At 39.2% G+C, this 13100-nt stretch overlaps 1 protein-coding gene across 1 annotated transcript; it reads left to right on the top strand.

Annotated features, from left to right (window-relative positions):
- The first annotated feature begins 5726 nt into the window (after window positions 1-5726).
- Window positions 5727-11559, top strand: ube2s (ubiquitin-conjugating enzyme E2S). Its single transcript, XM_086311572.1, has 4 exons — window positions 5727-5957; window positions 7584-7731; window positions 9677-9867; window positions 9954-11559. The coding sequence occupies exons 1-4, from the start codon at window positions 5955-5957 to the stop codon at window positions 10311-10313; spliced, it is 702 nt and encodes a 233-aa protein (XP_086167698.1). The 5' UTR covers window positions 5727-5954; the 3' UTR covers window positions 10314-11559.
- The last annotated feature ends 1541 nt before the right edge of the window (window positions 11560-13100 follow it).

Genomic DNA, 13100 nt, shown 5'->3' with positions numbered 1-13100 from the left:
AAATAAAAATATGTAGGAAATAAGATAAGATAAGATAAGATAAGATAAGATAAGATAAGATAAGATAAGATAAGATAAGATAAGAAAATTTTTTATTAATCCCTCGGGTGGGTTCCTCTGGGAAATTCGGTTTCCAAAAGCACAGCACCGACAGAAGTTACAGTTACAGAATATTATATATATATATATATATATATATATACACACACACACACACACACATATATAAATACAGAGACATATATAAATAAAATATACGAAGGGGATAAATAGGAATAAAAATAAAAATACAAGTGAATTGCACATTTCAAGTATTGAGGTCTATTGAACCATTGACTATTAACAAAAGTATTGCACAAGGTATTGCACAGTGAGGTGAAGAGGCACTACAGCTTAGTTGTTCCCCCCTCCTTTGTCCACCTGTTTCCCCTCCCTCTCCCCTCCAGAGAGGAGTTAAACATTTTGATGGCGTGTGGGACAAAGGAAATGTTGTTTTCAAAGCCTGCCCGACTAAGGCTTTGATGCATTGTTTGGTGAGACTTGAGATTTCTACATGACTGCCTTATTCTATTCTGAAATAGTGGACAATGATGTTTGCAGACGACATTGTGATTTGTAGTAAAAACCAGGAGTAGGGCGAAGAGCTGAAGAAAGTCAGTAGAAGCATGACTAAACTAGACTAGACTAGACAGGTGAAAAGGTAAAGTTTCAAGGAGCAGAGGTTGCAACGTTGGATGAGTTTAAATACCTGGAGTCACATCCAAGACAACAAACAGTGCATAAGAGAGGTTAAGAACAGGCAGGGTTAAGTGGTTGGAAACAAGTGTGGGGGGTGATTTGTGACAGAAGGATAGCAGCAAGAGTGAAAAAAATGGCTTACAAGATGGTTGTGACACCTGCTGTGATGTCTAGTTTGGAGACGGTGCCACCGACAAAAAAACAGGAGCCTGAGCTGGAGAGAGAAGGCTCAAATGGTTTGGGGATGTGCTGTGGAAAGATGGTGGATGCATTGGACAAAGGATGTTGAATGTGCAGCTGCCAGGCAGAAGGAAAAGAGGAAGTCCACCAAGAAGATTCATGGATGTCGTGAAGGAGGGCATGCAGGGTTGGTGTGTCACAGGAGGATGTTAGGGGCAGGGTAAAATGGAGGCAGATGATCTGATGTGGCGACCCCTAAAGGAAGGAGTCGAAAAATGTATATATTCTGAAATTATTAGCAAATTATTATTAGCTCTTAATAAATATTCTCCATAGTATAATAATAAAGTTAGAACTTAAAACAATTAAAACAGAAGCAAGTAAATCCATAAACTGAAAACTGTAAATTTTCAAATTTACATTATTACAGAAAAATGTTAAATCTGTCTGTTTTTTTATTGAGATAAATGTAATTATTTGCATTCCTGAACAGGAAAAGATTTAATGGATAGATATTGCACTTGAATAATTTCTTAAAGAAGTCCAGTGTGGGAAAACTAATTCTGTTTAATGTGTGTCTAATAGATAACAAAATATTTTTTAGTTTTAAACAGATTTTATGACAAGTAATCTAATAGATTTGTTAATTACTGTAACGGTTAGGGTGACAAAGCTTTGTCTTACTGTAGAGGCTAAGCCTACGCTTGAAGCCACTGAGGTATTTGTTGACAGGGATGACGCGCGATTTCACTGGTATGCATGAATATATTAAACTTGATACAGTCCAATAACTCCAGCCTTACTCATCTTGTCCTTTAGATTCTTTATTTCCACAATTTAACATAGCAGCACAGCGGTCACAAACTGTTTGCCTTCTTCCGATCAACAACACACCTGCTGCTAATTACCTGTGTCTACCTTAAATACATTCACCATACCAAAAAACTCAAAAAGTGACCTCTAGCGGCATACATAAGGTATCAACCCCAAAATTTCATAAATTATGGCAGTGTTTTGGAATCACTTAAAAGATCTCTCTAAACTTGATTATAAACAGTGGGACAATTTTGGCAAAAAGGTCAAGATTTGGTCACGATGACCTGTCTGATCGAGCATCAGTATGCGGAAAAATACGGTGGCCCCTAGAGACAAAGCACGTACAAACTCCAAAACACTTGCGAACTCCAAAACACTTGCAAATTCCAAACACTTTGGATTTTGCATGTGTTTTGGAGTTTGTACGTGTTTTGGAGTTTGCAAGTGTTTTTTAGTTTGCAAGTGTTTTGGAGTTTGCAAGTGTTTTGGAGTTTGCAAGTGTTTTTTAGTTTGCAAGTGTTTTGGAGTTTGCAAGTGTTTTTTAGTTTGGAAGTGTTTTGGAGTTTGCAAGTGTTTTTTAGTTTGGAAGTGTTTTGGAGTTTGCAAGTGTTTTTTAGTTTGCAAGTGTTTTGGAGTTTGCAAGTGTTTTTTAGTTTGGAAGTGTTTTGGAGTTTGCAAGTGTTTTTTAGTTTGGAAGTGTTTTGGAGTTTGCAAGTGTTTTTTAGTTTGGAAGTGTTTTGGAGTTTGCATGTGTTTTGGAGTTTGCAAGTGCTTTTTAGTTTGCAAGTGTTTTGGATTTTGCAAGTGTTTTGGAGTTTGCAAATGTTTTTTAGTTTGCAAGTGTTTTGGAGTTTGTACGTGCTTTGTCTCTAGGGGCCACCGTAGAAAAAGGGTGATTTAAGTGACTTTGAACATGGTATTGAACATTGATTGGTGGTGTGGTGTCAGACAGACTGGTCTGAGTATTTCAGAAACTGCTGATCTACTGGGATTTTCCCACACAACCATCTGTAGGGTTACAGAGGATCCTAAAAAAGAGAAAATATCTAGTGATCGACACTTCTCAAATGCTCAAATGTCAGGGGTCAGAGGAGAACGGCCAGACTTTTTCAAGCACATGGGAAAGCAATAGCAACTCAACAAAAGCATGCAGAAGAGCATTTCTGAAAGCACAACATGCTTAAAGCTACAGGGCTACAATCATACTGGGTGCCACTCCTGCCAGGTAAGAACGGGAAACCAAGGCTATGTCCACACGTACACGGGTATTTTTGAAAACGGAGATTTTCTGTTTTCGTTTTAAAAAATAATCCCGTCCACACGTAAACGCAGAAATGAAGGAAAATGCTGCTAGGAACATGCCAAAGCAACAGGTGGCGATATATTCCTAACCGTGTAGAAATGTTGGCCAATCAGAAGTCTAGAAGCCTCGGTGGGAAATAGTAAACAAGGATGGGGCATAGAAGCAGAACCCAGTCATATGTGTGGAGGGACAGTAACTGTGTGTGTATATGTAAGCATTTAAACACTGCAGAGAGTACAATTAACAGTAACAGTATGGTAGAAATTAATTTCACCGAAACAATAACGTGGCGCACAGTGTGACGTCAAAAAAGGCGCACACCTTTGACGCTGCGCTTTCTGTCCACACGTAAATGCAAAAACGGAGTTTTCAAAAATATCCACCCTGGCAGGAGTTTTTAAAAATCTCCGTTTTCAGTGACCAAAAACGCCGTTTACGTGTGGAGGAAAGGTGCAAACGCAGAGAAAAATCTGCGTTTTCAAAAATACCCGTGTACGTACGTCCACATGTTCAGTGACTGAAAACGTTTCGGTCACTGAAAACGGAGATTTTTAAAAACTTCTGCCAGGGTGGATATTTTCAAAAACTCAGTTTTTGCATTTACGTGTGGACGGAGAAAACGCAGCGTCAAAGATGTGCGCATTTTTTGACGTCACACTGTGCGCCACGTTATTGTTTCGGTGTAATGAATTTCTATAATAGCGGATGTAGACAAAATACTGTTACTGTTAATTTTACTCTCTGCAGTGTTTAAATGCTTACATATACACATACAGTTACTGTCCCTCCACACATACGACTCAGTTCTGCTTCTATGCGCCATCTTTGTTTACTCTTTCCCACCCAGGCTTATTGACTTCTGATTGGCCAACATTTCTACACGGATAGGAATATAGCGCCACCTGCTGCTTTGGCATGTTCCTAGCAGCGTTTTCCTTCGTTTTTGGCTTTTATGTGTGGACGGAATTTTTTTTATAAACGAAAACGTTTTCAAAAGGAGAGGCTATGCGTTTTCGTTTGAAAACGCATGGTTTTCTCTCCCGTCCACACTGAGACGGCGTTTTCGCTCATGGAAAATGCAGCGTTTTGAAAACGCTCTCGAAAACACCTACATTTGAAAACGGTGTTTTGGTGTGGCAGTGCGGACAGCCAAAACTGAGACTTTCTAAAACGATGATGCATGTTAGTCATATGATGCAGTCGTGTGACCAATTAAACTAAGATAGCGGAGGGAATTCTACAGCAATTGTTTTGTTTGCTCTCAATTTTGACAGCCCTATTAAAGATTAATATGAGGCTGTATATGCTCCAGATAGCTTTTCTTCAAATTCTTTAACTCTCACTCGCGTTTTGCAACTTTGCACCTTTGTGTTACTTACAGCAACAACTCCACCTCATTGTTAGTCCATTTAAAAAACGCTGTGCTTTTCCTCAACATTTTGTAGCAATGTTTCAAAGAGCTGGAAAGTAAATAAGCAGCAGACAGAAATAAGGCAGGTCAATCTTCTTGCGCTTCACGTATGCGCAGTACTGGAACGTAAGCGTTTTCAGTCGTTTCAATGTGGACGTGCAACGCTGTGAAAACGACTGAAAAACGCATGGACGCAGAGCGTTTTCAGATGAAAACGCCGTTTTCAGATCTATCCGGCCTAGTGTGGACGTAGCAGGCTCACAATGATTGGACAATCAAATACTGGAAAATGTTGCCCAGTTTGTGAGTCTTGATTTCTGCTATAACATTAAACATGAAAGTACACATCCATCCTGCCTTGTCCCAGTGGTTAGGGCTACTGCTGGTGTTGTAATAGTGTGAGGATATTTTCTTGGCCAATTTTGGGTAACAACTGAGCCTACCTGTGATTATGTCCATCCCCTCATGACCACGGTGTGCATATTTTTTGATGGCTGCTTCCAACAGGATAATACACCATGTCACAAACCTCAAATCATCTCAAACTGGTGTCTTGAACAAGAAAATTAGTTTACTGTCCTCAAATGTCCTCCACAGCCAGTTTACCTCCAGTTTACCTCAGTCTAATAGAGCACCTTTGGGCTGTGGTGGAAAGGCATATTCACATCATGGATGTGCAGCCAACAAATCTGTTTCTACTGTGTGATGCTATCGTGTCAATCTGAACCAAAATTTCTGAGGAATGTTTCCAGCACCTTGTTGAATGTCATAAAGAATTAAAATAGTTCTGAAACCAAAAACGGCTCCAGAGCAGTACTAACAAGGCGTAGGTCACCTAAAAGAGGGTCTGATGAATAAATGTTAATTGTGTTGTTATTTTTGGTGGTGTGTTGCTCAGGCACGTTTCTGTACTACACGAATACGAAAAAAAATGAGTGTAATTTAATCCAGTTATTGTTATTGCCAATTAGAGTGAACTTAATTAACCAACATTAAAATAAATCTATCATACAACGTAACAAAAGTGACCCCGCTTATCAAGTTAAGTATTTATCTATTGAATAAATTAGGCTGGCTGGTTTAAACAGTAGGCGTTTCTTAATTTTGGTGTTCAATGTAGCTGGTGCTGATCTTTCAGTATCGATTAGATTTGTGAGTTTTTCAAATGGACCTATCGCTGGCGTGTATCAGATGTACTTTTCACTCTATGTGGCTGATAGGGCTTTTTGATGTGACGCAGCTCTATCGATGCATTTCGATTGGTCTGTCTCTTCTGACGTTTCACACCACTGTGCCGGTCATTGGTCTGTGCTTTAAGGTTCAATTGAGGATCGTATTTTTGTTCCTGTGTCAACGTAGAGAAGAAAAGAAGAACGGCGATCATCAGCCAGTCGGCTAAGTTTTCATCGAATATAGTTTTTCACTCCTCTAAGCTCTATTAGAAACGGTTCTTTATATCTGACACCAGCCAGACACCCACCACCCAAGCAGAGCTCCTTTTTGAAGATGGTAAGATCAACCTCTTAGCTAACAGCTAATGGGAGACACTGCTAGCTCTAACCGATTTTAGCTGTCGATTTTTTTTCTTTCGATTTTTATGGGCGGTTGTGTCTATTTGTTGAAAGTTAATGCGTTTATTAAAGTCTTCAGATGTATATTGGTGTAATTAATAAGTACCTTTATACACAATAGAAACTATTACCACTAAACCAAAAGCTTCTTTAACACGAAATCTAATCGAGGCATTTGCTAGGCTAGGTATGCTAACGGTAACATAAAGTTAACATTGCCCGTCGACTGTTTAACTGGTATTAATTATCTACTGCTGTGCCTTTAAAGCATACTTCAAGTTGATCAAGTTATAACTCATCTGACTTCTCTGAGGATGCTTAACGTGGTGCGGGGACCGCTGGCTCGATGATGAAACCGTAGCTCCCCCAGAGGAGCTCCAGCTCATGTTCATTACGTAAATACGTGTTAAAATTAGGAAGATAATGACTGGCAAGCGCAGATTACAGAGAAAAGCTTGTGTAAAATGACAGCAGATCCGCAGCGGAAAATGTAGATGGTCTCAGGTGGTGCCGATGATAGATTTTTTTTCTTCTGCCATATGGCCGATCGACACATTATTAAAATGTGTGGAACGAAATCATCAAAGCCATACAAAAAAATATGTTTTAGTGTGTAATGAGTCGATACCTACCTACATAATAAACATTTTGATAATATGTTAAATTTACTTCACTCACACTCGCTGTATATTAAAGAAAAGGTGTCCAGTGTGCTAACAGACCAACATGTTGAGGCAGTGTCATATTTATTTGTTAGTCAAAGTTTAGGAAAGTAAACACGTGGTTGTAAAATGTGTACATCTACAGAGACAAAGGTTTTTGCAGCAAGCCAAAAACGAAGTGTGAAATAAATATTTGAGTAGACTGAAATACAAAAAAAAAAGTGAAAATCAGAATGTAGAGGAAATAGCCTTAGGTTTAGCCACTTTGGTTGTCAACATAAACTGCCTAATGCTGAAACTAAATATTTTCAAAGATTAAAAATGAACTAAAATGAGCGAACCCATTCTGGAAATTAAATGAATGCTTAGAAATAAAAAGTCAAAACATGTGAAAAATATAAACTAGTGGGCTTTTTTTTAAAGTCCCAAAGTCAGCTGAAATAACACTGAATAATATGGGACAGTTGTTGCTATAGAAAAGGAAAATAAATTTACATTGTACAAACTATCACATAACAAATGGGGAGGGGGGGGATGTAATGAAATGTGCTTCATTTTTTTTCTGGACTTCTTGATGTCAAAACTGCATAATTTGTTTAAGTCTAGTTCTCAGCATTAGTAACATGTCCCAGTGTCCTACACAAAGATATTCTTTTCTTTTTTTCTGAATCTGGTGATCCTATATTTGTTGATTTTTTTTTTTTTTTTTTTTTTTTTTTTTTTTTTTTTTTCCTTTCTCTTCTCTTTTTCAGCTGCTTTGGCTTACATGCTTTAAATGTAAAACTTTATCTTAACAGTACCTGAGGTGAAGTTACAGCCTTCATTTTTCCTCATTCTTAGTAAGAGTACAGCTTGGTCATTCCTGTTAGCGCTGTGGCTAAACTATTGTTATGTCTCTCCAGAACTCCAATGTGGAGAATTTGCCCCCTCATGTTCTTCGCTTGGTCTACAAAGAAGTTTCAGCTTTAGCAGCAGATCCACCCGAGGGCATTAAGATTTATCCCAGCGAAGAAGACATAACAGAGCTTCACACAGCAATAGAGGGACCAGGTAAGGATTATGATATAGTGTCATCACTTCACACTTAGAGCAGGACCGACACAACTCTTGGGAGTAAACTCACCAAGTGAGTATTTGCAGTATGGTCTTTTCATAATTTAGGGCTTTAGATTTGCAAAAGTTTCTTTAAGATCTCTAGTTTGAACCAGATTTGTTGAGTTTGTCCTGACTCAAAATATTTTATCATAGAAGATCAGTACAGAGCATTTCGTATTTCATTAAATAGACAAATTGTCAGAGACTGATGAGTAAAATAAACTTAATGAAATCCATACTAATTGTATTACTTCTGTCCTTGAATAACTAATGTGGAAATTTATTTTCAAAACCAGCGATAAAATATCCTAGTTTAGTCACCTTGCAGCTTGTATTTTCAAGGGTTTTTTGTGTATTCTTAAATATATTATCTCTCAGGGTTTTTCCTGCATGCAAACATTTCTAGGTTTCTAACAAAAATATTTTAGCCCATTTTCTTTTTAGGCTGTATTTTATTTCCTTCAACATTACATGCATTCTTGTTTTTGAAAATGTCCAGAAATAAATTCAGATTTCTGTTAAGTAAGGTGACAGACACTCGCCGCCTTCACTGTGTGCCAGTCAGTTGTGCCAGTGTGTTATAGTCATTAATCAAAGGGTCACCAGTGTCCAGGAAAAACCCCGAGTTCTGCGTCATGTTCGCAGCAAACTGTGCATTTACAGTGTGTTAGTTACTTCACCACTTCACATCCAGAAAAACAGCTTCAAACAATAATATTTAAAGGCTGAGAGTTTCTTATTGATAGCCAACTTTGTATTATCAGCTCAAGGTAATAACATGACTGGTGATGACTGAGCTGAGTCAGCTGTCTGCTCCATGATTTTTAGGTATTATTGAAGCTTAAATGGAAGCCATCAGCTTTGATGGAATCTTTTACTATCTGTACATAATTTAGTCTTTGTGCTGTTAATTTGTAGAATAATAAATCCTCAAGGCCTGTTTTACATTTCTATTCCCCCCTTCGTGGAGCTTTCAAAATTTATGCTGTTGTGTAATCACTTAAATTATGGGTTTTGTGGGTGTTGTTAATATCATGAGACACATAAGTCACTTTAAACTATCATGATATCTTGCCACTATGCACTCATTGCTTCAGATGTTATTTTTAAGTAGGTCTTGAAGAGCCAGACACTTGTCCACATTTTCTACTCCTCCACAGAGCTCCGTCGCGGCATCAGTTTCATTTATTGGGCACTGACATTTATATCTGATTTCAGATCAGGTAATTCATTATGTTAAAGCAGCAGTACAGTGTGTTTCATAATGTCAAATTTTTGTTGTTGCTACTTGGCATACCTGGTTAAAAGCTGAAGCGTACACAGACAGATGGTGATGATGGTCAAACAAGAAATATCAGATCAAATATCAGATTATTTCATTGGAAACTGATAGAAGTTAAATGCAGGAAATTGACTTAAGAGCAAGTGACAAGGATTTGAAATGGCCTCGTAAACTTCCTTACTCTTCTCTCGCGAAAGAATATTGTGTTTATTTCACTTTGTTACCACTGATGACAGGATAATATTCGATTATTTTTGTACACAAATCTCCTGTTCCCTAAAAAGTCTCCTCGCTTTAAGAAACCTGTCTAACAGATGGTAAGATTAAATCTTCGATGCTGGCGCAGTTTTCATTCTGGAACCTTTTATTTTATTTTTTTTAAAACCAAGACTAGGTGTCAAGGAAAAGTGTCAGGTGGTATTTCTTCGGCTTTGAAATATTTGCTGTTATGTGGCAGATTTGAAATGATAGTTAATGTGCTCTGTGACTGACTGACTTGTATGCGCTGAATGTGTTGTCAGAGGACTCGGTTGCAGCTCTGTGACCCTCTTTTTCTGGATGAAGTTTGGCAGAGTCAGGACATAATGTTCATGTGATGAATTCTTTATACTTCAACAGAGGGAACTCCATTTGCTGGTGGCATTTTCCGAATGCGTCTGGTCCTCGGGAAGGACTTCCCTGCGGTTCCACCCAAAGGGTATTTCCTGACCAAGATTTTTCACCCCAACGTGGGTCATAAGGGAGAGATCTGTGTCAACGTGCTGAAGAGGGACTGGAAGGCAGAACTCGGCCTCAAACATGTCTTACTGGTAAGAAGGATGATCTGTGTGTTTGTTTCAGTATCGCTTGTGTTGAGGCCACTAATTTCACATCTCTTTCCTTCACTTTCCTACAGACAATCAAGTGTCTTCTAATCCATCCGAACCCAGAATCGGCTCTGAACGAAGAGGCCGGCCGCTTGCTGTTAGAGGACTATGCTGAGTACGAGTCCCGGGCCCGCCTGCTCACAGAGATCCACGCCATGGGCGGCACTTCTGGGGCACCTCAGGATCCTAATGACGGCCCCCAGCCAAAGAAGCATGCAGGTGACCCGATGAAGAGAGCGGGACCCAGTGCGGCGTCTGTGCCAGCAGCTTTGGGTAATGGAGCCAATGGAGCCAGCACCACCACCAGCAATAGCAACAGTAGTAGTAGCACTAATAATGTAGCAGGGAAGAAGAAAGCAGATAAAAAGCGTGCGTTGAGGCGACTTTAATACCTCCATAGAAATTCTCAGTGGGTGTGTGTGTGTGTGTGTGTGCGCGCGCGTGTGTTTGTGTGAATGTGGGAGAGTAAATTTAAATATTGAAGTATACTGATGATGTTTTTGTTCCCTTTGACTCTTTATACCCTGAAAATCCAGACTTCTCACTTTGTACTTATACCTTATTCTTTGTCTTTCCATCACTCTGTCTTGTCCAGTTGGTGTCACGGGTTTAATTCTTCCCATACCTGAAGACGGTGACAAATTGTTGCTTTTCTGAAATGAAAGAATACACTTTCAGTCTAAAAAAAAAAACAAAAAAAAACATCATGCCATCAGTTGTGATTTTCCTTTGGCCTACTGTGAATGAATGATACTTAATGCGATTCACTGTGCAAACCACGGCCTCTGATGTCTGTCCATTAATGAGATATAGCTCCTGTCGTCTCAGACTTAATAGCAGCCATTTTTTTTTTTTAAAGCATTTCTTGGTAAAAGCAACTGTGATGGTACTGTGTACTGCACAGCCTGACTCATTGTCGAGTCTGAACCACGATGCTACCTTAAAGTCAGGTTTTTAAATTCAGCTCAAAGGAAATGATGGAAGAAGGCGCTAAAATTATGCAACGTCCAAATTGTATTCTTCGTTTTGTGATCCAATTTAGGTAAAGGTGTAAAGGTATGGATTGTTTCAAGTAAAGGAAGTCTGCTGTTTTTTGTTTTGTTTTTCTGACTTTTTAAAACTGTTTCACTGACCAGTATTTTCAAAAGCTGTTTTTAATCGACACGTCCATATTCAGCTGTCTTGTGGTTGTGTGTGAAGATGTAGCTCAGTGGCTGTAAGGGAACAGGGTAGATGGCATGCGCATGCCACCTCAACTGTTCTCTGTATTTAGGCATACTGTGGTGTGACTCGCTTCAACTACCCCTGCCTCCTAACAAAAGCAGCATGTCCTCTCAGATGCACCGCACGCCGACCAGCCGCGTGGAGTACCAGAGATGACAAGTGCCTAGTTTGAACCAACTTGCCCCTCCATCCGTGGCAACTGCAGGGTTTCTCGGGCAAATTTTCTTTCCGTTCTTAAATGCATGCGGGGCCTACATTTCCCAAGGAAACACACTGAAGCGCTGTTTTAATTTGGATGGAAAAGGTGCCTCTGAAACTCCTGTTACTGTGCACACTGTCTGGCTGGATATCTTGTGTCCATTTTAAATTATTTAAATTAATAAAATGTTGAAATACCAGAAGTGAAATGGAAAATCAACTCCTGTTTGTGTTTTTTCTTTGGTCCTCTTCTGTCAAGCGATGTTGAAATTAATGCTAAGAACAAATGCAAATGAGGCTTTTCTAGTGACGCGTATTAGCACATTTTGTTTAGTGGTCTCCTGTTCTGCAGTGATGGAATAACCATTATGAGGAAAAACGAGTAATTGCATCCACCCCAGCAAACCAGTGAGTTGAAGTGCACCCGATAGAGCGTCTTTGGGCCATCTAATGAAGGGCTCCACTGGCCTCTGCTGCCAACATGCAGCAGCCCACCCACCTGTGTAGAAATAGCAGCCTGCCATGCAGGTAATTATCAGACCCTTCATAGACACCTGGGGCTCCGTGTAACCCTTTACACCTTCCTCAAGACCCGTTTTGGAAGTGCTTACCTCCTTCAACACCTGGTATAAACATCCATGCAGTGAAAACCCACACCGTGCTATTAATCATAAACACAGTTTCACTGAAGATTTTGACGTGTGTGAGATATAAGATAAGATAAGATAGAACTTTATTAATCCCTCGGGTGGGTTCCTCTGGGAAATTCGACTTCCAAAAAAAAGCACAGCAACGACCGAAGTTACAGTTACAGAATTGTTATATATATACACACACACACACACATATATATAAATACAGAGACAAATATAAATATACAAAGGGGATAAATAGAATAAATAGGAATAAAAAATAAAAATACAAGTGAATTGCACATTTCAAGTATTGAGGTTGTTAAAGGTTCAAAATTGAGGAGGGAGAGTACAAACCACCCTTGGTCCAGAAGCTCTTGGTCAAACAATGATTTTAATGACTACACACGTGTGGGAAGAACACTCTGTGCACAGACAGCAAGTGATCTTCGACTTAATCAAAGCACAAACAATTATTTTATAACATCAGGGTTTGTTTACTGACGCCCCTTCATGCGTCACAGATACATTTTATACATACGTCAAATCAACACCACAATGACTTTTAAGACAGAACATCATCTTCTATTTTCATGGCCGGCACTTCCTTTCTACCTTTCAGTTCCTCTTTCTTGCCGAGACGGCAAGGACGGTTCCTCTTTTACCGAGACACTTTCGCAGTTCCAATCCAGACATGACTAATCTCTCTCTCCTCTAAATAAATCTAACTCATGTGTGTGTGTCACGACCTCACATGCTCTCTGTGTCACCTCTTCACCTGTTGCACTTCTGACCTTTCACTAGACCAGAGGCTCACTGAGACTATGTGTATGTCTTCTACTAAATAAATGTTTTAACCAAGAACCTCTACTAAAACCTTAATATGAAATGACCTGATATATAAGTGTTTTGTAAGCATGTATTGCAATTCCTTCTATGTTCTAGTTTTCCCTCAGCATGTATCACCTGAACAGTCACGTCAGTGAAGCTTAAGACCTTTAAAGAACCTGAACATCAACTCAAATAAGCACAGATATGCATTGTGTACACAATAGTTATAACTGCATCTGAAATACAAAATTAACATCACCATAAACATCTTAAGGCCATCTTAAAGCTATC

The sequence above is a fragment of the Aulonocara sp. 'chitande type north' Nkhata Bay genome, linkage group LG11 (assembly GCF_057382095.1).
Source record: "Aulonocara sp. 'chitande type north' Nkhata Bay isolate Kocher_YH1m ecotype deep benthic linkage group LG11, A_spYH_male_GT1.1, whole genome shotgun sequence".
Lineage (NCBI taxonomy): Eukaryota > Metazoa > Chordata > Actinopteri > Cichliformes > Cichlidae > Aulonocara > Aulonocara sp. 'chitande type north' Nkhata Bay.
This window is presented reverse-complemented; position numbering and strand designations above follow the sequence as displayed.